This window comes from Pan paniscus, chromosome 1 (genome assembly GCF_029289425.2).
Source record: "Pan paniscus chromosome 1, NHGRI_mPanPan1-v2.0_pri, whole genome shotgun sequence".
Classification (NCBI taxonomy): domain Eukaryota; kingdom Metazoa; phylum Chordata; class Mammalia; order Primates; family Hominidae; genus Pan; species Pan paniscus.
The window spans coordinates 48,048,827-48,071,576 of record NC_073249.2 but is presented as its reverse complement, the minus strand read 5'-3'; the positions used below and the strand labels follow the sequence as shown (position 1 = coordinate 48,071,576).

Below are 22,750 nucleotides of genomic sequence, written 5' to 3'. Positions count from 1 at the left end.
AATCAGCATGATCACATCTTTGCTGGTTTTGGGCCAGGATGAGTGTTTGGGCTTCTCATTAGGTGTCTGAGATGACGTCCAGGCATGTCGTTTATGGAGAACAAGGGTGCTCCTTGTTGCATTTCCATTTAAGGCTTAGCTGGCTCTTTGCCCTTTGGCAATGCTGGGCTTCCCCCTCCGTGTTGTCATCTGCCACCTTCCTTCCCCTGAGAGGAGAATGGAGGGTGTGGCCATTTGTAAAGGCTTTCATGGCATATTTTGCCTGTAATCTGCAGGACACGCATTCCATACCCAGATGCTCAGAAAATTGCCCAGCTCCTCTCCCCATGCCTTGTGATTGTCCATCTATGCCTCTCCCAACAACCAGACACCAATTCTCTTTGGAGTAGGTTGGTTGACCCAGTTTGGGGAAGAAAATCATGCCTGCCTGAGTGCACAGCTGGGCGTGTGGGTGAAGGGGATGAGCAGGCTATTGCCAAGGTTAACCGTCTGTGGCTTCTGAGTTTTGGATGCAACTTCTGACTGGTGGTTTGACACCCAGTCTTTCTGGGAGCTCAAACCATGGGAGTTTCCTGCTGTCTGTGACTCCCTGCAGAGATGAAAAAGGACCAAGTCGAGTGCCAGCCCCTGCCCAGCTTGTGTGGCTAGATCTGGTGCAGAAGGGAATTACCCAGTTGCCTAACGACCCCCCCTACACACACATACTCTCTCTCTCTCAGGGAGGGGCAGGGGTGGGCAGGCAGGCCCTAGGTTGCTGGGTTTGGCCCTGGCCCAACCCAGCAAAGGTGAGTCCCAAGTCAGCACCTGTGTGGAGATGTTTTTTATCATACTCGATGTTGATCCTCTACTCTAAGAACAAGTTGGAGCAGGCCAGACCCACCAGCTTGTGAGCTCCTGGGAAAGTCCTCCTTGGACAGTTCTGTTCCAGAGCTAATTCCCACCAAGTCTCCAACCTCACAGGCCCCTCCCAAGGAGGCCGACTCCCCACTTGGGCTCACACAGAGCTCATGAGGCACCTCATTGTCTGTTGTATGTTTTTGTGCTGGATTGAGCCTCTGCCCAGCTTCTCCCCATTGCCAGCCTGACAACAAAGCCCAGGAGGCCCTCCCTGCACCCCACTTTGCAGCCCCAGGCCTGCCTCCATGTGTGCACGCAGGCCCCTAGCTCACAGTCCCTTGTAAAAGGGCCCTGGGAGCAGGAATATTGTCCCTCTTTGGCCTTTGAGGTGACCTGTTACCCTTTGCTTCTTGCCCTGGAAGAGGGGAGGCAAGATGAAGAGTTTAGCAGAAAAGAACAGTAGAAAACAGTCCTGGCCAGAATAGAAGTTTCTGTGTGCTGAATATAAGGGGCCAAAGAAGGCTGGCTGTGTGAGAAGCTGCTGGTGTCTGGGAATGGCATAGGGCTTGGAGACCCAGACTCAAGTCCAGGTTTTGTCCTTTCCTCACCTAGTGACTACTAGAAGGTCACTCTTCTCTGGGCCTCCAACTCCCCCTCCTGGACTGTACCATGTGGGACCAGATCAGAGGTTGTCAAACTTTTTTGACAGCAATTCACAGTAATAAATGCAAAGGATTGTTCTGCCTCAGGTGCCAATAGCACCCACGTAAAGAAACACTGCACCATTCGTCATAAAGCCTGGCTTCACTCGAAGTGCCCCATCTGGGCAGACCATGCTCCTCCACTTTTCTGAGACATATTTAGACCTGTTCTGTGTCTGTGGGGTGAGACGAGCATGGGGCTCTGATACTGGTGCATACACCTTTCCTGGGCTGTCTTGGCTTCCTGGGTTCATCCTCCCTCTTATGACACCTGGTAGCTCCTTTAGGTATGTCACGTATGTTGCAACCCAGTACCCATACACTGTTTCACAAAACAATGTGTGACTTTACTACCTGCACTGCACTCTGATATTTTATATTCCAGGATATATTATTCTATTCCATCTTTTTAAAAATGATGGCCATAGTCTTCTAAATTGATTTTATAATCCACAATGGGTCACAGCCTGCAGTTAGAAAAGTAATATATCAGATGATGGCTCAGGTTCCTTCCACGCCAAACATTCTGGGATTCTGTGAGCGTTATTATGGGGGCTGGGGAGGGCTGTATCTCATGCCCTGATGGATCCAGGACCCCCATTTAGGAACCTTGACTGAGCTTTTCTCCCTTTCCCTGGCCAGATCTACAATGGAACCCTCAAGCGGGAGCCTGACAACAGGCGCTTCAGCTCCTACAGCCAGATGGAGAACTGGAGCCGGCACTACCCCCGGGGCAGCTGTAACACCACCGGCGCAGGCAGCGACATCTGCTTCATGCAGAAAATCAAGGCGAGCCGCAGTGAGCCCGACCTCTACTGTGACCCACGGGGCACCCTGCGCAAGGGCACGCTGGGCAGCAAGGGCCAGAAGACCACCCAGAACCGCTACAGCTTTTACAGCACCTGCAGTGGTCAGAAGGCCATAAAGAAGTGCCCTGTGCGCCCGCCCTCTTGTGCCTCCAAGCAGGACCCTGTGTATATCCCGCCCATCTCCTGCAACAAGGACCTGTCCTTTGGCCACTCTAGGGCCAGCTCCAAGTGAGTGCTGCTGGGCTGGGTTGGGGAGCCAGGAGGGCCAGTGGGGAGACACACCCTTAGCCTGACTGCACCCTGCAAAGGGCTCCTGGGATGACAGGAGAGACATAGCTTCTGTCCCTGGGGAGTTCATTGTCCCTGGTGTAATGTACTCCCTAATGGGGAGAACCTGGCCCCATGGGCCGTTGAACTCAAGAAATTCTTAGTGTGAAGGTGAAACAGACATTGACTGTGTAGGTTTTAAAGGTCACAGTTTATGAACAGAAGGAGGCTAATAGTTCCCAAAGTGTGTTCCTCCAACCAGCAACATCAGCATCACCCAGGAATTTGTTAGAAATGCTCATTTGGGGACCCACCCAGACCTATTGTCTCAGAAACACTGGGAGAGGGGCCCAGCAATGCATATTTTAACAAGCCCTTCAGTGATTCTGATTTACACTAGAGTTTGAGAACCTCTGATCTTAGGCATGTAAATCTCTGTCCATGTTCTGAAAGAGCAAAGGAATATGCCCCGGTATGGACGATGGGAATAGAATGGGTTTCAGGTTACGTTATAAGACAGGTAAATCCAAAGGACAAATAGACATAAAAACTGAGGGACATGGCCTGGGTGTGGTGGCTCACGCCTATAATCCCAGCACTTTGGGAGGCCGAGGCAGGAGCGGGTAGAGGGCGCTTGAGCTCAGGAGTTTGAGACCAGCCTGAACAACATGATAAAACCTTGTCTGTACAGAAAAATACAAAAATTAGCCAAGCATGGTGGCGGGCACCTGTAGTCCCAGCTACTCAGAAGGCTGAGGCAAGAGAATCCCTTAAGCCCAGGAGGTGGAGGTTGCAGTGAGCTGAGATAGTGTCACTGCACTCCAGCCTGGGCAACAGAGTGAGACCCTGTCTCAAACAAACAAACAACAACAACAACAACAAAAACCCTGAGGGACTTCATGGGGCTTCATGATCTACTGCTACAGAACAGAGCACAACTCCTGTGCATACATGTGGAAGGCCATCACCCAGAGGGAACAAAGGAGACCAAATGGGGTGCCCCGTTAGGAGCCATAGACGCAGAGGTGTCGTGAGTGACACTGAGCCTGCCTTTCAGGGCTGGGGGCTCCCTGAAACTTTGAACTGTCCTTCATCACCACCTACTGCTCATTGTTATTTATTTATTTGGCAAATGTTTGCCGACCATGTACTACATGCCAGGCTCTTTGACAAGTGCGGGAGACACAGCCATGATAGGGACAACCCAGAGCTGTTCTGGAGCTACACAATTAACTCCTTTTCTGAGAGCCTCAGGAGCTTCGCATTCTTCATCTTTAATCCTCACACCTGCCGCCAGGCAGGCATGAGTATTCCTGAGGAGAAAACAAGGCACAGAGCTGTTAAGTAGTTTGTCCAAGGCCACACAGCTGGCTCTCCATCCTGTGCTCTTCCCTACTGGTACCACACTGTTCTGAAAATAAGCAGAACCCCGTTATAGAGCTAGGCCTTTCCGAACTACCTGATGGCCATAAGGCATATTTAGGATGATCTGGAGAAGAACTAAGAAACCTCTCTGTCTTGGAGGCTGATCAGGGCAGCCTCTGGCTTCAGCTCATTGCCCCAACCAGAGGCCCTGAGTGGAGGTTCTAGGTGAGATACGGAAGGGATGAGTGTCAAGCCATTTTGGGGTGACATTTTACTGATGAATGCAGGGTGACATTCTCTCAATGCAGGCAGCAGTACCACTAACCCAGTGCCAGAGAACTCTGCACCTCGGGTGGTTTTCCTAGAAATGAAGTTGGGCTGCTATAGCTAAAACCATGAGTATTTACTGACCACCAGGTATGTCAAAGCATGAGGATAGGGCTCCCTCTGAATGCTGGACACGGCCAGTCACCACCCTGTGACTCTACACCAGGGGAGCTGGAGAGGTTCTTAGAAGAGGGGTTTCCCTTCCCTAGGAAGGCTTCACAGATGTGGGGCATCAGCAGGGCCAGTGGTGTGCCTTGAGGCATGCCTGAGACCTGGCCAGGGTACAGTGAAGGGGACAGTCTTGCTGGAGCAGACCCTGGATAGGGGCTGGGGAATGTTCATAGTGGAGCCGGGTTATTATGTTAAAACATATGAAATTTCTGGTTTTATGGCTGAAAAAAGGTTGACTACAGACATTTCCTATGATTCAACCTAATACCTGCCCTTGGACATCAGGCTAAGCTGTTTAAACTTGAACCTGAAGTATGGAGAAGCCGCTGATGGTTTCTGAGCTAGAGAACAACACAGTGAACTGGGTTTTAGAACCACTTATCTAGTAAAAAGGGTATGAAATTTTAGATGGGGGAACTTGAGGAAGAAAGCCAAATATGGAAGTCCCTTGCTGCCTTTAAAGTGATCAAGATCAGGAAATTGGTGGCTATAAGAATGGGAAGAAAGGCTAGATGTGAACATTTTTGTGTAAGAGCCAGCTGGACTTGGGGATGGATAAATGGATGGATAGATGGATGGATAAATGGATGGATGGATGCATGGATGGACAGATGGACGGACAGACAGACAGACGGATGGATGGATGGACGGACAGATGGATGGACGGATGGACGGACGGACGGACGGACGGATGGATGGATGGATGGGATCATGGCCATTGTCTTCCATTTTCCTAATACCAGACACAAACAAGAGAGATGGCAAGGTAGGTGGGAAGCTTCCCCTCAGGGAACAGGCAGGAGTTTTTCCTCAGTGGAGAGACAACATACCTGCTAGGACATTAACTGTGACCAGGGGCTCACTATTCTCACATGGGGCAAATCCAGTGGGTGTAGCCTTCCCTCCTCTGGAGGAGAGGAGCTGTTCCCAGGGGTATTCTCCAAGTGGGCCTGGGCTGCCTTGTTCTGGCTCTCCAGAGGGCAGATGAGGCTGTGGCAGCTTAGTGTGCTGGGAGGAATTCTGAGCCCCCTCAGCAGGGCTCCCAGCCCACCCCGTAACCACCCCCACTGCCTATTCTTCACAGGATCTGCAGTGAGGACATCGAGTGCAGTGGGCTGACCATCCCGAAGGCTGTGCAGTACCTGAGCTCCCAGGATGAGAAGTACCAGGCCATTGGGGCCTATTACATCCAGCATACCTGCTTCCAGGATGAATCTGCCAAGCAACAGGTAGCTGGTTGCATACCTTCCTCCTTGGTGGGCCTGCGCAGGGCCTGGGTGTGTCAGCCTGACTCCGCTTTTAGAGATGGGTGGGGGCATCTGCAGTTGGCTTCTCTTGCCTTGCCCAGCTGCCAGGAGCCTTCGCATTGCCCAAGGTTAGAGCTGGGCATCTTAACTTTCTGCAGAGCAAAGCCCTCTGTTTAAGTGGACATTAGGCAGGTACAATTCCTCCATTGGTCATGGAAGAGACTTCAATGCCAGCCACGGGTTCAACAGAAACCCCCTTTCTCAAATCCCACTAAAGAACATGACTGCTCCTCACCTCTCAACTCCTGCCCTCCTACCTGCTTCCTCTCTCCCACTCCCCTTCTCTCTCCAGGCATCTTACGGTAGAAAACAGGTCTGTTGATGCCTCCAAAGCTTTGCTGGCAGGAAGGACACTACAGGGTTCTTCAGTTCAGCCCAAGGATGTAGTGTCAGAAATGTGTTTCCCAGAGTCCCAGATAAGTTTGTATGCATTTCTATGTCTGTGTTCTGCTTTAGGGTTTTGAAATGTATTTACATCCACTCTCTTATCAGGTCCTCACCATCATTCTCCAGAGGAAGAAAGCAGGACTCAGGAAAGAGGAGGGACCCTAGCTGAGGGTCTCCCAGCTAGGATATGGGAGCTAGGATATGGGAGCTAGGATCTGAATCCAGGTCTTTTGCCTCCGGGTCTGGGTCAGTTATCATGACCTCACACTGCTTATTTATTTTGGTTGACTTGAATATTTCTGAACTGATAGATTTTTTGGTCTGAAAAAAAAAATCAGCTTTGAGTAGAGAATAACTAGATCAGCCTCATCTCCCTTGACCAGGCAGTGTGGCAACTCTTTCCTGGCAGGTCTATCAGCTGGGAGGCATCTGCAAGCTGGTGGACCTCCTCCGCAGCCCCAACCAGAACGTCCAGCAGGCCGCGGCAGGGGCTCTGCGCAACCTGGTGTTCAGGAGCACCACCAACAAGCTGGAGACCCGGAGGCAGAATGGGATCCGCGAGGCAGTCAGCCTCCTGAGGAGAACCGGGAACGCCGAGATCCAGAAGCAGCTGACTGGTAGGACAACACGGCCACCGAGAGCCAGCCTGAGGGCTGTGCAAGGCCACTGGCTATGGCCCCAGGCTGGGGTGCAAGCCTGTCTCTCCAGGCTGGGCCAAGACACAGCTGTGCAGATTTGGCCTGGGGCTAATATCCTGAGAGTTTCGTGACACTGGCCTTGGCCCAATTAGGGGTGTCCAGAGGGTGACCTTGGGTGGTGTGCACACACACAAGGGGTCACCATCTTTTTGAGGTTAAAGAGCAAAAGGAGGAAGGCTGATGTCCAGGCAAGATCCATATTCCACAAGCCCTGGGATTCCCAGGTGATGGAAAGAGAGTAAGACTGAGGGGAGAAGGGGTTAACAGGCCTTAAGCACCTACCCTGTGTTCAAGAAATATGGTAGGCACTCAAGGTGGGGGGCACAAGAGGAAGAGGTCACCGTGAAGACCTAGAATTGGGCTGGGAAGATCAGACCATGTACAGAGTAATGACTGATAAGTATTTCTGGCATAACTTTCAGATGGAAAAGAGACAGCGTTAGAAGATTCCAAGTGCTAAAATTTATACTAAAAACCACTGATCAATCAAACGTTTTTTGATCACTTTCCACATGCATAATTTTGGCCTTGACAGAGAACTCTGAGATGTTCCCTGCCCGCAAAGAACCTTCAGTCTGGTTGGGGCATTGAGAAATAGCCTCATGACACAGACAGACAATAGGTTCTACAGACCAGGGCTACCTGGAAAGTGACATTTCAGTAGGGCCCATTTGCCAGAGTCCAGGCTGGGGCTGTTACCTCGGTCCCTAGGGCATCCTGAGCCTGGCACAAATTGGGTTGATGGTCTCTGACCCCCAGGGCTGCTCTGGAACCTGTCTTCCACTGACGAGCTGAAGGAGGAGCTCATTGCCGACGCCCTGCCTGTTCTGGCCGACCGCGTCATCATTCCCTTCTCTGGCTGGTGCGATGGCAATAGCAACATGTCCCGGGAAGTGGTGGACCCTGAGGTCTTCTTCAATGCCACAGGCTGCTTGAGGTGAGAGAAGAGGATACATGGGGTCTTTTTGTCCCAGCCTTGGGCCCTTCCCCAGGCAGCCCCATCTCAGCCAACATTCAGCCAGTGCATAGAACATAACAGACAACCCGGCACTCCCTCTTATGGGCAGGCTCCAAGACACAGGGACTCAGGTCTTCCTAACTTCCCTGGAACTGGATAAGGCCCAGGACCCTACCACCCCCTTTGAGAGAATGCAGCGGACATTAGTCAGAAATCTGAGCTTGGAAATGCCTAGATCTGAATATCCAAACTGGTTCAACCATTTCCCTCCTCCACCCCATGAAAAAATGCATTTCTTGTGCTATCTTGAAGAGTGTTCTTTTAGACAAAAGTCTACCGATGGGTTGCTAATGAGTCACTTCCCAGCTGTGGTGTTAAAACCATTTGCCATGTTCATTGGCATGAAGATGGCACTGCTTCACCCAAAGTTGCCTAAGTTCCATACCAGGGTGTGGCAAAGCCCCTGTGGGGCTGGTGGGAGGGCTTGTTCTAGAAGCAGTGGTTTACAAGCTGGCGAAATGGGTGGGTGTGGAGGGGCGGCTGGTACAGGGCTTGGAACCCTGGAGCAGGATCCCTTTTAGGGTCTTTAATGGGGTTTGTCTTGCTTTAATGGGGTTTGTCTTTCCCAACTCCTGAGAATCCCCCCAGAGTGGTGGGTGCAGCTGGCATGTGCCTCTGTGTCTCAACTTGTGTTTCTCCCTGCCAGCCTCTGGTAGCAGCCTCCAGGAAGCAGAGAGGCTGGGGAGATGAAAAGTGAGGATAATTAAGAGTTTTATGGGGTTGATGTGCTATTGGTAGCAACAGCAGCCACACCCCACCTGCACCAGGCTGATGAGCCCACATTGCTAGGGGATGAGCCCACATTGCTTGGGAGTGAGCCTACTGCTGGGGGCAGAACACAGCTTGGGTGGAGAGGGAGCTTCTGGTGCCCAGCCCGGCCACCCCCAGCTCCACTTCTGATCCAGCATCAACAGGGCTTCTTCCTGTCCCACAGAAAGAGACTGGGCATGCGGGAGCTTCTGGTTCTTGTTCCGCAAAGGGCCACTAGTAGCAGGGTGTGAGCCTTGGGATGCAGCTGCAGAGGGACCATTGCCACGTGGAGCCATTGCCAGTTATAAAGTTACTGGGCAGAGTGAAGGAGGAGAAGAACTGAGTGCAAATGAGACCTCATTTCAGCCTCAGCCAGGGCCAGGCGGAATTGGCTAAATGGTTTCTCTTTCCTTCCTTTTTCATCTTTTCCTCTCTTCATTCCTTTCCTCCCTTTCCTCTTCTCCTTCCTTCCTTCTACCACAACTTCCAATCTCCACCCCGTCGTCTCCTCTCTGCCCTCCCCTCTCCTGCCTGTTCTCTCTCCTGCCTGTCCCCCACCACACTCTCTTGTCCCCACCTTCCCCGTTCTCTCTTCCCCCTTTCTCTGCCCTCTTTCACCCTCTGTTCTCTCCCCCAGGAACCTGAGCTCGGCCGATGCAGGCCGCCAGACCATGCGTAACTACTCAGGGCTCATTGATTCCCTCATGGCCTATGTCCAGAACTGTGTAGCGGCCAGCCGCTGTGACGACAAGGTGAGTGCATCCCCTGGTGGCACCCTGACCCCTAGGCCCAGCCCCCTCCATTTTCTGGGTGCCTTTGAGGCCTGGCCCAGTGACAAGACAGGAGCACAGACTCAGGGGTGGTAGAAGAGGCATCTGGATGCAGGGCCCAGTGGTGGCTACAGGAGTGGGCTCTGGGGACAGCGTGCCCATGCAAATCCACTCTCCCTCACTTAGAAGCGGAGTAGATGCAGCTGCTTCCCTAATCTCTCTGTTTCCCGGTTCACTCTTCACTCTAATGGAAAGGGTCATAATCATATCAACCTCAAGGGTTGTCTGAAAGGCTTGATTAGTTAATAAGCAAAACACGAAGAGGGCCTGGCACAGAGGAAGCTCCCAGCGAGCATCTGCTGGCTGTGCTTCATTGGTGGTGCTGAGGCCTGTCCTGTGACCCCGAGCCCTGCCCCACAGCCCAGAGGAATCCATACTGGTGCCCCCAGGGCTTAGTGTCCCCCCTGAGATGAGGCTGCTTCTGCCACTGCTATCTTCCCACTGCCTCCCAGAAAAGCCATTGGCAGTCATCTTGCTGCCCTCTCTGGACTTCTGGACACACAGCACAGACAAATAGAAAGAAAAAAAGTTGTGGAGGGCAGATAAACAGAAGGCTGAGATGTTCCCACCATGGCAGGACAGTGGCTCAGGAGATAGTGAGGTCCAGCAGGCTCCAGATTGCCAGGGAACGGGCTGGCATCACAGCACCTGGGTTCTCAGCACAGTTGCCGTAAGGAGGGATTTTATCTCCTGCTCCCTCCACTGGAAGCAACAGCAGGGCCACAGAGGAGAGCCTTGTCACTGGGCTGCTCAGCCTGCTTCCAAAGGGCAAGATGCTTTTCTGCTCTGTGCGCAATATCTCCAACACCTGTGTAACCCCAAGCCCTGGAAGTCAGATTCCCTTAGACCCCAGCAAGGGCCAAACATCATTAGGAGGGTAAATCTGCTGCCCCCAAACCCTAGTCCTTTGGAGGTTTGCCAAAGGAGATTGACAAAGATCTGAGCCCAGCTGCTGTGATGAAGCCCTGGGCTCCAGGTGTTGCTGTGTTTTGTGTGGACTTAGCACCGCTGACATTGACAGCTAAGGACTGGCCCCAGGAAGAAAGAATGATGGGGGCACTAGATGGCTTTGGAATCTAGAGGCATGGGGCTTCTTCTGGAGGAGTTTGTTCTGGGGGAAAAAAAAGACACATTCTTCAATATCCCAGTCTGCCCATTGGCATGTTGTCCATAGCAGTCCTACCACACACTAGGCCCTGTGATAAGTGCTTTCTCTGTATCATCTTCCGAATAGCCTAGTGAAATGGACAATTGTAGTCTCATTTTACATTTGAGATAGCTGAGGCCCAGAGAAGTGAGGCCAGTCAAGTTCATGCAGCCAGGAAATGACAGATTCAAACTCAGGTCCCAGAGGTGGCCCTGGAAGACTTCCCAGGCTGAGAGTGTGGTGGTGCCTGCGCTCATCTTTCCCGATGCAGCCCAGGTGCCTCTGCTCTCTTATTAGCTAGGGTAGGTGGTAGGCCAGGAGCCTGTCGGGCCGGGCAGAGGCTCAGGCCCATGCCTCTCTTTGGTCCCCAGTCTGTGGAAAACTGCATGTGTGTTCTGCACAACCTCTCCTACCGCCTGGACGCCGAGGTGCCCACCCGCTACCGCCAGCTGGAGTATAACGCCCGCAACGCCTACACCGAGAAGTCCTCCACCGGCTGCTTCAGCAACAAGAGCGACAAGATGATGGTGAGCACAGCATCAGCAGGGCGGGGCCTGCCCCATCAAGCACCCCACCAGGAGCCACTGCTTCATCTGCCCTTTCCTCTGGGCCCTCCTGGAGCCTGAAGCCAGCCCTAAGGGACAGGCCCATGCTGACACCTTGGCCTGGGGCTCAGGGTGCACTCTGGGAGCTGGGTAGAGGCCATTCATCTTGCACAAGATGAATGTTCTTGGAACCGTAGGGGCTCAGACCACCTTAGAGGTCAAAAACTCCAGCCTTCTGTTTGCAGGCCTTGGTCTTTCTTCCTGTATAATGGGTCAAGTCTTCCCCATCTTCTCCCTTGCCCTTGAGGATCTGAGGAAAGCCAGAACTCTCACTCTTTCTGGCCTTGGTTCCCACCATCTCCTGAGCCCTGCCAGGTTTCCCCAGAAGCAGAAGCCTACCAGGGATGGGTTGTCAGGTCTCCTTCACTGGGCCCAGCTGTGGAATCCAGGTCTCAGACCACCCTCTTTGGCCCAGGGTGGGTCAAACCTACTGTCTGAGTCTGGAAGAGGAGGAAGCATCATGATGGGAGAGCCCAAAGCAGCCCCACATATCTGGAAGGTTTGGGCCAAGGCTGCCCTGGAACACAGCTCCCAAGATGCCAGGATGCTCTCTTCTCCCACATCCTGGGACAGTCTGGGGGACCATGGCCCATTCCTGCATCCCATGGAGCTGCTGCAGTGCATAGAGGAAAGGGGTGCAGCGGGGCTGTCCTAGGCCCCCTGCCTCTGCAGGCGCTTCCTCAGCTCGCCCTATCTGGAACCACGACCCTGAGGCTGGGGGGACGGAGACAGAATGCCTGGGTTGTGTCCTCTCACAAGGCTCCCCACTGACCCCCCTGACCGGCTCTTTATCCTCAGAACAACAACTATGACTGCCCCCTGCCTGAGGAAGAGACCAACCCCAAGGGCAGCGGCTGGTTGTACCATTCAGATGCCATCCGCACCTACCTGAACCTCATGGGCAAGAGCAAGAAAGATGCTACCCTGGAGGCCTGTGCTGGTGCCCTGCAGAACCTGACAGCCAGCAAGGGGCTGGTGAGTGGGACTGTACCTTCTCTACTGCAGCAGCCCCATCCTCCAGCCACCGTCCAGCCTCTGCTCCCTCCTTTTCCCCCGAGCCTGTCCCCTGACTTCGGAGCCTCCCATGAGCAGAGTGTGCCTGGCATATGCTGGGCTCTGGGCTGGGCAATGGGGAAACACTCCTGCCCTTTAGGAGCTGCTGGGGGGTGCAGAGTGGGTGGGCCCACTGATGCTGGATTCTGTCCATGCACACACAATCCCCTTGGCCACATGGCTCCCGGTCCCCAGCTGGCCTCCTGGGCTCTGCTTGAGGTCGGGGAATGCAGTGGAGGTGTTTGGCAAAAGGAGTTTCCCATTTGTTGAACTGACAAAGGTGGAAAAAGAGGGTTTGGGGTCCAAGCAGGTCCAGAGAAGATGTGACAGAATCCATGCAGATGTTGAGGCCAAATGTATGTAGCTAGGAGGGCACAGTGGTATGGGGCAGAGCCAGAGGAAACCTGTTGCAATCAAGAAGAGTTGAGATGGGCCAGGCGGCCAATTGTTCTTCAGCTTTACTTAGGAAAACGGAACCGAGCAGCAGCAGCACTAGAGTAGACCGAGGGCAGAGAACTTCCTTGGCTGTGAGGAGAGAGGCTGGGCAGTTCTGAGAATGCCAAACCCACCTAGACCTGTTACACCCAGGATGGCTATGTTGCTTAGAGGCCTGGGCGAACTGGCCTACCTCTAGGGGACCCCAGTTCTCTCTCCATGTGGGCCCAGACCCTTTCTTAGCCCTCTTTTCTCAGGCAAGCCCTCAACAAATATGTGTTGGATTCTAAAGAGGTAGGAAAGTTGGAAGAAGATGGCCAGATGTTTAATTGACAAATACCCTTGACCATATAGTTTCACATGGGCAGATAGTGTGGGGAGATGTAATGGGGGCAGCGCTGAGACAGTGGGGTGAGAGAGCAGCATTGGACGCTTGGGTTACTCTGGAAGCTAACTCTGGGTCACTATGAGTAGGGGAAATAAGACTTCCCTCTCTCCACCCATCTGGGCTGCAGGCTGATCCAGGAGACAGGATCAGGGCTGGGAAAGGGGAGGTGCATGTTAGCCTAGGTTTCTGTAGTTGCCCACATGTGAGCTAGTGCTTCCAATGTGAAAGAGAAAGGGTTCTGGGATGTCTGCCTTTGGGGCTCCTTGCCCCTTTCTGCCTGCCATGTTGCCTGGGAAGCCACAGGCTAGCTCATCATCTACTCCTTCTCTCTTAGATGTCCAGTGGCATGAGCCAGTTGATTGGGCTGAAGGAAAAGGGCCTGCCACAAATTGCCCGCCTCCTGCAATCTGGCAACTCTGATGTGGTGCGGTCCGGAGCCTCCCTCCTGAGCAACATGTCCCGCCACCCTCTGCTGCACAGAGTGATGGGTAAGGTCCCTCTCTCTCCTCACCCTCTAGCTAAGACATGGCAGGCTCCCTACAATTCAAGCCTGCTTGAAGGTCATCCTTTAAGCCATTCCCTGGGATGAGCATTCCAAGAAAGGAAGCTGGCCAAAGACAGGTATGGAGACAGGAGCGGGGAGCCTGTCACCTGAGGGCTGGGAGCAGATCTGCAAAAGTCCTATCTGGGTCTCTGAGCCCTGAGTTGGAGCTGCCAGGAAGCCCTGAGGGCCACCTGGCTCAGAGCCTGGCAGAAGGCTATCCAAGAGTGTAGCCCCAGCGGGAACCCCTCAGCCCTTCCTTCCCCAGTCATCCTGACCCTGTGCCCCAACTCCTTCCTCTCCCAGGGAACCAGGTGTTCCCGGAGGTAACCAGGCTCCTCACCAGCCACACTGGCAATACCAGCAACTCCGAAGACATCTTGTCCTCAGCCTGCTACACAGTGAGGAACCTGATGGCCTCGCAGCCACAACTGGCCAAGCAGTACTTCTCCAGCAGCATGCTCAACAACATCATCAACCTGTGCCGCAGCAGGTGGGCGGGGGGTTGCTCCCACGGGCTGCACCCCAATCAGAGCCCCTCCTCACCCTGCACAGCAGGAAGCAGTCCCGCAGCTCTCCATGGAGTAGGGGAAGCACCCAGGGCAGGGGGAGCCAGGGACGGGGAAGGCTTGAATGGAGGAGAAGTTCCAGAAGCCGAGAGTGCGTGGAGAGAAGGGTCCAGCATCCAGGCCCCAGGGCTGCATGGAGGGAAGAGGCAACACACTTCCTGGCTGGGGGACTCGGGGGCACAAGGTCCTCAGAGGGCCAGCAGGAGGCATGGGGCAGCAGGTCCAACTGAATAGGGACTTTATCCTGCTCTGTGGGGCTCCCTCTTCCCCGGACAAGGCTGGAGACTGGAGTGGAAGAGCACTGCCCCTGAGGAGAGTCCTGGGGTGCTCTAGGTGGGCAGGGGCATGGGGTTGTGCCCACTGGGTAGGGTGACCAGGCTCACCACACCCCAATGGGGCTCCTCTCTTTTGCACACCTGAGGCCTCCTCTGAGGCCTCCCCTGTGTCCAGGCCCTGGCAGTGGGGGTGGGAGGGAAGAGGGTGTTCCTTCTCACACCTCCTGGAATCTCATCTCACAAATGCACTTCTCACCTGCCCAGTGCCTCACCCAAGGCCGCAGAAGCTGCCCGGCTTCTCCTGTCTGACATGTGGTCCAGCAAGGAACTGCAGGGTGTCCTCAGACAGGTAAGAGCCCAGGACATCATCCTCTTCTGAGATTCTTCCTGCTCATGAGCAGAGGGCCTGGCATATGCTGGGCTCTGGGCTGGGCACTAGAGAAACGCCTCTGCCCTTCGGGACAGTCTGAGAGACAAAGACAGCATCTACGTGAAAATGAATGTGATGAACATTCTGATCAAGTCTCTGGGCTCTGAGATCTGCGAGGGGTGCTGAGAACATGGAAGGCAGAGGAAATCAAGGAAATGTGTGAGAGGCCTGGGGTGGGATCCTTTAGGAGCAAACTGAAAAACAGAGTGGACAAAAAGCACACAAGTCTTTTGAGGGCATGGGGTGCACTCCAGCTAGAAAAGTAGGTGTGGGCTAGGTTACAAAACCCTTCTAATGTCAAACTGAAGAGCTTGGACTTGTACCTTTGGCACTGGGGAACCATTCAAAGTTTTGAATAGAGGGTTTCATGATCAAAGCAGCACCAAAGCTCACCCTGTGAGCAAGGAAGAGTGGGCTGAGAAGCCTGGAGGCTGCTGTCCTTGTCCTGTGGTGACCTTGGCCTCCTCTCTGTCCTCCACCCCTCCCCAGCTAGCCAGGTACAGAGTCCTCTAGGGTATAAGGTCTTGTTGTATGACATCTTCACATGGCCTCTTCTTTCCCATTCCTCAGTGATAAGCATGGACATAAAGGACAGGAGGTGGAAGAAACGGAGCAGTGGGGCTGATTAGGCTGGAGCTTTTAGCTTGGAGACTATGGTTATATTCACAAAGACACATCAGATGGGGAAAGCCTGAGAAGGCTTTTAGGTGGGAGTAAGAGGGGTCCCAATTTGGAGAGGTTGAGTTTGGAAGAATTGGATGGGAGTCCAGGCTGGAGGTGGTGTGGGCCCTGGCAGAGAGGCCAGAGCTACCATACAGAGTGGAGCTTTGTTCAGGCAGGCGAAGCCATGAGAACAGGCAAGACCACCATGGGTTGCATGTGTATGGAAAAGTCTTGAAGGACAGGGCAGAAATATGAAGACCATCTGCTGGGGACAAGAAGGAGGAAAGGCCAGGGAAAAGAGGAACTGTGCAGGGCACCAGAAGGGGCTGAACACCTGGTAAGAAGAGAAAGCTCTAAGGAAGGCAGGGCAGCAGTTCCCAGGGCTACCTAGAGGACCAGGGGATGGACACTGGAAAAGGCCCTGGATCCGGTGCTTCGGAAGTCTCTGGAGCCCTCCAGGAGCACTGCTGGCCAAGCAAGGGGAGCCCCATGGGGCCTGCTGCAGTGGGCAAGGCAGTGGATGGGGATGGATGGGGAGTTGCTGAGAGGAGATGCTGCTCCCTGCAATTTAGACTGCAGAAAAAGGAGCAAAAGAGTGGGTAAAAAGAGATCTGTTTAAAGACAGAGGAGACTCAAGCATCTCTGTCATGGGAGGAGAGGGAGTCGGCAAAGAAGGGAGAAAGACAGGGATGGAGGACAGGGAAGCCTGGGGATTGGTTGAGCAGCGTGGGGCAGAAGGAAGCCCAGCTCTTCCTCCAGCATGGCAGGGGACAATAGGGAGACTCATGAACGCATGGTGTCCAAAGATGATTGGGGAAATCTGAAGGTCACAGCAAAGGGTGGCCCTTGTTCTCCATGTGACAATCCAGAGCTCCTTTCCAACAGCACTGCATTGAAGATGGGCTTGGCAAATGGCAACTGCCAGATAGACAAAGGGAGACGAGGAGGCAGGTAAGGAGGACTGGTGAGAGCTTCCTCCCGCTGTGTAATGGTGGTCCAAAGCATTCAGCTTACCCCAAAACACAGAGTCCACCCCCGGCGTAAGACACACAGAGAATCCACTGACATCGCTCTTGGTGGGAATTCCCTTCTACACATGCCTTTGGGAACCAGCGTCCCCATTCAGTCTCCACTCCTCCCTCCAGCTATGCTTGACAACCATCCTGGGTATGATCTAGTTGGTGCTTCTGTTCCCAAAGGGCCTTCACATCCATCATGCATTGAGTTGTCACAAGCACAGGTGAGACAGGCCACATGGCTTGTGTCCATTTTGCTGAATAGGGAATCAGGGTCCAAGGAGTTTGTCTTGATTCAGTGAGTCAGGGCATGAGCCATGCTCGACAGGAATGAGCATGCCAATCTGCAGAAGAAAAATGGCGTCATGTAATACATGCCCAAAGACAGGAGGGGCAGGGCTTCGAACCAGCTGCTGTTTTGGATCCCCTATGCCATCTCCCCTCCTGTTCCCACAGGTCGGTGATGGCTGGCTTGGCTCTCAGAGCTCAGGGCTGGTAGCAGGACCTTCTTTTCAAGGGCACCTGGGCCTATTGCTGCATTCAAATCATGCTGTCCACATTCACCTGGAAGCATGTATTGGGCACCTGCTGTATGCTGGGAGAAATAACAGGAATAAGACTCACTCTCCATCCAGCAGGTGCTCAGGGGCTAGTGGGGCTGGAGGTGAAGAACAGACAAGTAAACAGAACCTTCTAGCACAGCGGCTTCTTACCAGTGCCAGCCCCCTGCTCCTGTGTTTGAGAAACAATGGGCATGTCCTCTCTGCCCAAGAGCTCTTGTCAGAATTGTTTAAAAAAAGAAAAGATAGAGATGGTCAGAGGGAAGAACAATTGACAACTTCTCTAATCTGATTTTGATTGTTGCTCTGTTTAAAAAATAATACTAGCCTAAATCCTCACGCCTTGACTCAGGTTTCTGCAAATGCAAGTAGGAAATTCAAATGTGTCAGTGGAAGTTCAAACACATTTCACCGACTCATGGAGAGTTATTATGTTTTGTTACACAGTTACTGAGGCCAGTTTTCGCCCTGACACATGTACTTAGTGATAAGAGAGAGGCTGTGTGAGCCGAGGTTGCTCTGGGAGGGCAGTGGACAGTGTCTGACCCCACAGCAAGGCCCACACAGTTTTGTGTCATTTGGTTTCTGTTTCTCCCTTTGCAGCAAGGTTTCGATAGGAACATGCTGGGAACCTTAGCTGGGGCCAACAGCCTCAGGAACTTCACCTCCCGATTCTAAGAAGAGACTGTCCAAGCAAGTTAGGCTTGCAGGTAAGAATCGCCCCACCCTCAGGGATGCCTCTGGGACCACTGCAACAGCCTCAGCCAGTCTCAGAGACAAGGGCTAGGCCTGTGCTCCCAGGGACACAGAATCATCCTTTTGCCTGGCTCTGGACAACACAAGCAGTTGTGTAGACTGTTTGGCTGGGGGCGTAGTTTGTCCCACCCTCAGGACGTTAGGGGTGTATAATGTCCTGGGAGTTTCAGAGGGGTCAGAGGGTCTGGGCAGGACTGCTAGGTACAAATGTGTGGGTTGTACACTGAACAACACAGGTGGTGCCCTTCACATGGACTACAGTGAGTTCTACAATATGGATAACTGGAGTTCTAGAATATGTCATTCTGGGCTTGGCCATACACAGCTCACTTTTTTATCCTTTTATAATTCAATTTCCAGTCTCTGCACATGCCCAGTGTGGACAAGTTTATTTCCAGCTGATGATTCTAGGCCCCCAAAACTCAGAACCAATCCTATGATGAAGGCTTGCAAACCTCAGTGTTCATTGGAATCATATGGGTTGCTTGCTAAAATGCACACACTTGGCCCAACCCCAGCTATTCTGACTCAATAGCCCTGGAGTGGGATCCAGGAAAGTCTATTTTTAAACAAGCGTCTAAAGTGTTTCTGATGCAGGTAAACTGAGAATCACAAATAGAGATACTCCAGCCAGATGTCATCACCCCTAGAGAGGGGCCTCAGGGGCAGCCCAGCATGGAGCCATCTGCAAATAGCCTGGGATCAAGACAGGGTCTCCTGAGCTAAGGGGGACCTCTTAACCAGGCTGTCTGCCAGCACCCTCCACCCCAATCCCTGGTGGGGAGAGAGGACTGTAACTTTGGTCTGGATGAAGGTTAAATAAGACTTCAGATATCCTCTCCTAGTAAACAAGCTGCAACAACTCGAAGGCAGAAAAGGGGAAAGAGATTCGGTTTGGCAAATCCTTAATGAACACCACCTTCTTTCTTAGTGAGGAACACGGTGGGCAGGGGACAGTGTGGCAGGGTGGCAGACAAAGCTGACAAGCTTCTGAATCCACAGGGCAATCTATAAATGTGTCTAGGGCAGCCTTGAATCCAGTCTCAGGCCAGGGCACACTTGAGGGCCGATGTGAGAAGAGGGTGGCAGTACAGGCTGGGCTTGTGGTGTGGAAACATCTCACTGTAAACACTAACTGGAGGACTTTCTCCTTTTCCAGGAAGATATGACCCAGCTGAGAAGCCCTCAGGCCTCACTGGATGGGGTTTTCTGTCCATCCTGTGCAGTATTTGGGAAAGTTCACAAGAAACTGAGAAGAAACCTAAAAACTGTGGATAGTGGAAATATTTTTAGATTTTTTTTTTCCTTGGGGAAACTGGCAGGCAATGGGGGTTAGGGAGGTTGGGGGGGGGCTTTCTTGAGTTAAAGGGGCTTATATGTGATGATAATATTTCTTCCTCTGAGAAATGGTATATATATGTGTATAATGTAAGTGTGTGCATGCATGTGCGCGTGCATGTGTGTGTGTGTGAGTGTCTTAAAGCATAACCACAAACTGCAAAAAGCTAGGTAAGCTATTTTGTTGCAGCTCATAAGGTGGTGAAAAGGACTCTCCTGTGTTTCTTACTCATAGGCAAGGACAACATGTGCTTTTTGGTGAGCTGCTCATAATTCCTGAAATGTGTGGTGCCAGGGCAAGGGGGCCATCACTGCAGTCAGGCCCTCAGAGGAGTCCTGCAGGCTTCCTACCAGCAGTCTCCAGGGGTGCAGGAGTAACTGGGGCTGGGCCAGCCTCCCCCCTTACAAGGCTGCTTTCCAGGAAGGGAGGTCTGGTGTATCTCATGGGAGAATCTGGTGTGTCTGTAATGTCACCCCTCCAGCAGCGCCACAAGGACTGAGGTTGGGCAGGTGTGGGGTTCCAGAGGACAGCAGGACACTCTCGTATACTTTGCCAAATGAGGCCTGCTCAGAGGAGTAGGAGCTGAAAGATGGTGCCTTCCACCCTCTTGGGCTGTGTGCCCATCAGAGCAGGCTCAGCCTGCAAAGGCCCTGCATTCAGAGGTCTTGTAATCTACTTGTTGCAGGAGAAAGAAGGTAAAAAGTGATTTTTTTAAGAAAAGCTATTTTATTGCAGCTCTTTCCCAAGAGCTGTTCTGGGAATGGCTGGTCTTCATATTCCCAGTGGAGAGGGGATCAAGTGGGGCTGGGCATATACCTATTCCGGCTTCTAGTGGGATGGAGTTGGGGTATAAAAATTAACCAGGAAGATATTTCCACCAAGCCTGCTGTGAGTCAATTGAGGGAGTGTTTGGGGTCCCAGGAGACTTGGAGGGGGGGAGTTTGGGTAGACTAGGAAAGGAAAGTGCCATATCAGGGTACCGGCAAGCTCACATCTCAGCCAGGGGCCATGCCCCACTTCCCCTGACCCCAGCTGTCTTGTCTCCACTCTGTGAAACCCACAGGGGATGTGATAAACAGGGCTATTAGGGGTATCAGCCACATCGAGCCCCCAGACTCTGTGCACTTCAGACAAGCAGCAGCAGGAGGGCTTCCGAGGGCCTTATGAGAAAACCTGTGTGGACATCCCTTGGTGTACACTAAGACAGAGCAGAGCCCAGCGCTCCCAAGCCTTCCTCCTTCCAGCCTCTACCTCCATGCTAGCACTGCTGGTGTTAGAGAGGAATTAACTTCCTGGTCTGTGCCCTTCTCTAGAAGAATGTAAGATGCTCCTCCTCCTCACCCCTTCTCAGCCTCCTCCCAAGTCTCTTCCTCTTCTGCACCACCCCCGAGTCCAAACCCACCTGTTGCCCCAGCAGTCAGGCTGGAAAACACTGATGTGGACTCAGTATGACAACTGAGATGGGGGAAGCCAGACATGTGAGGACGCTGTCCTCCGAGAGGTGTCCCCGGCTGTTAGCCAGCTGTGCTGTGGTGCTGTGGGTCTGTCATACCCTCCCTTGCTTCTGTTCACACTGGGAGGCCCACTCCTGGCTCACCTCTCCCTCTCAGGGACCCACGTGGGAGCCTGGATCCCTGGACTGTCCTGGGCATAGGTTTCAGGGGCCTCCTTTGTTGTTATCAGAACCCAGAGGAATTCTTCTCCTAAAAAATATGTATGGCATACCAATCTGTGCGGGGCAGTGTCCTAAGCACTTAGACTACATCAGGGAAGAACACAGACCACATCCCTGTCCTCATGTGGCTTATGTTTTCCTGGAGGAAAGCAGAGACAAAAGTCCTTGGCTTTAGGGCTCCCCCGGGTGGGGGCTGTGCAGTCCAGTCAGGGCGGGAGGGGAAATGCACCGCTGCATGTGAACCTTACCAGCCCAGGCGGATGCCCCTTCCCCTTAGCACTACCCTGGCCTCCTGCATCCCCTCGCCTCATGTTCCTCCCACCTCCAAAGAATGAAGAGCCCATGGGCCCAGCCCCTGCCCTGGGAACCAGGCAGCCTTCCAGACCTCAGGGGCTGAGGCAGACAGTTAGGGCAGGGCTGACTTTGGTGACATTGCCCATTCCCTCTCAGGCCAGCTCAGATCACCCGGGCCTCTGACCCAGGCCTGTCACTTTGAGAGGGGCAAAACTGAGAGGGGCTTTTCCTAGAGAAAGAGAACAAGGAGCTTGCCAGGCTTCATGTAGCCGACACACATCTCAGGATTTTAAGTCCACATTGGCCTCACACTACCAGGGCCAATGCCCAAAATAAGAAGTTCCAATTTGGGGCCAAATGAGGAAGGACACAGACTCTGCCCCCACCCTGACCCTGGGATCTCCTGTGCTAGCGGCCAATGACAAATCCAGTCATTGGCCACCAGCCACCTCTGCAGTGGGGACCACACTAGCAGCCCTGACTCCACACTCCTCCTGGGGACCCAAGAGGCAGTGTTGCTGTCTGCATGTCCACCTTGGAATCTGGCTGAACTGGCTGGGAGGACCAAGACTGCGGCTGGGGTGGGTAGGGAAGGGAAGCCGGGGGCTGCTGTGAGGGATCTTGGAGCTTCCCTGTAGCCCACCTTCCCCTTGCTTCGTGTTTGTAGAGGAACCTTGTGCCAGCCAGGCCCAGTTTCCTTGTGTGATACACTAATGTATTTGCTTTTTTTGGAAATAGAGAAAATCAATAAATTGCTAGTGTTTCTTTGAACTTTTTCGAGGACTGGATTCTTTGGGGTGCTGTTGAGGGATGAAGGGGCTACTCATTTCCTTCCATGATCTCCTCTTACCCTGTACCAGGCAAGGACTGAGAATGCCACCCGGGGGCACAGGGACAGCGCTATCCATGGACACCTGCTCTACAGCAGCACATCGAGCCTCACCGCAGCTCCATGACACTAGGATTGCTGTCCTGATTTTTAAAATAAGTGAAGCGAGACTTAGGGAAGGAACAAATACCCCCAGGGTCACACAGCTTGTAAATGTCCTCAAGCCTGAACCCATCCAGGTGGGGCATCTGTAGGAAAGAGAAATTCAAAGATGAAGGTCAAGGAGTTGGTGTTTATTTAGTTTTATTTATTTACTTTTTGAGACAGGGGTTTTGCTCTGTTGCCCAGGCTGGAGTACAGGGATGAGATCATGGATCAAAGAGGGCTCAACCTCCCAGGCTCAAGCAATCCTCCCAGCTAAGGCTCCCAACTATGGGTCTCACTTGTTGCCCAGGCTGGTCTCGAACTCCTGGACTCAAGTGATCCTTCTGCCTTCGCCTCTCAAAGCACTGGGATTACAGGCATGAGCCACTGTGCCCAGCTAGAGCTGATGTTTATTGAATGCCTATTCTACCTGGGTTCTGTATTGGTGCTGGAGGGTCACAAAAACAAAGGATGTGATGGGCCCCAGCCTCAGAAGTCTCATAAGGGAGAAGACAAACATAAGCAAACTGAGGCATGTGTAGTAAATTCCAAGTAGTGCTGTGA

The 22,750-nt window shown here is 52.9% G+C and overlaps 1 protein-coding gene across 1 annotated transcript in view; it reads left to right on the top strand.

The window, feature by feature from the left end:
• PKP1 (plakophilin 1) overlaps window positions 1–21,984 on the top strand; it is a 49,663-nt gene extending 27,679 nt beyond the window's left edge. The window contains exons 3-14 of the mRNA XM_003823039.5: window positions 2,181–2,575; window positions 5,562–5,706; window positions 6,581–6,788; window positions 7,629–7,806; window positions 9,275–9,389; window positions 10,986–11,141; window positions 12,018–12,194; window positions 13,430–13,583; window positions 13,943–14,129; window positions 14,745–14,829; window positions 17,753–17,859; window positions 19,065–21,984. Of these exons, the coding sequence (XP_003823087.4) occupies window positions 2,181–2,575; window positions 5,562–5,706; window positions 6,581–6,788; window positions 7,629–7,806; window positions 9,275–9,389; window positions 10,986–11,141; window positions 12,018–12,194; window positions 13,430–13,583; window positions 13,943–14,129; window positions 14,745–14,829; window positions 17,753–17,827 (1,875 nt within the window). The 3' untranslated portion in view covers window positions 17,828–17,859; window positions 19,065–21,984. The remainder of the gene's footprint in view (window positions 1–2,180; window positions 2,576–5,561; window positions 5,707–6,580; window positions 6,789–7,628; window positions 7,807–9,274; window positions 9,390–10,985; window positions 11,142–12,017; window positions 12,195–13,429; window positions 13,584–13,942; window positions 14,130–14,744; window positions 14,830–17,752; window positions 17,860–19,064) is intronic.
• Window positions 21,985–22,750: the final 766 nt, after the last annotated feature.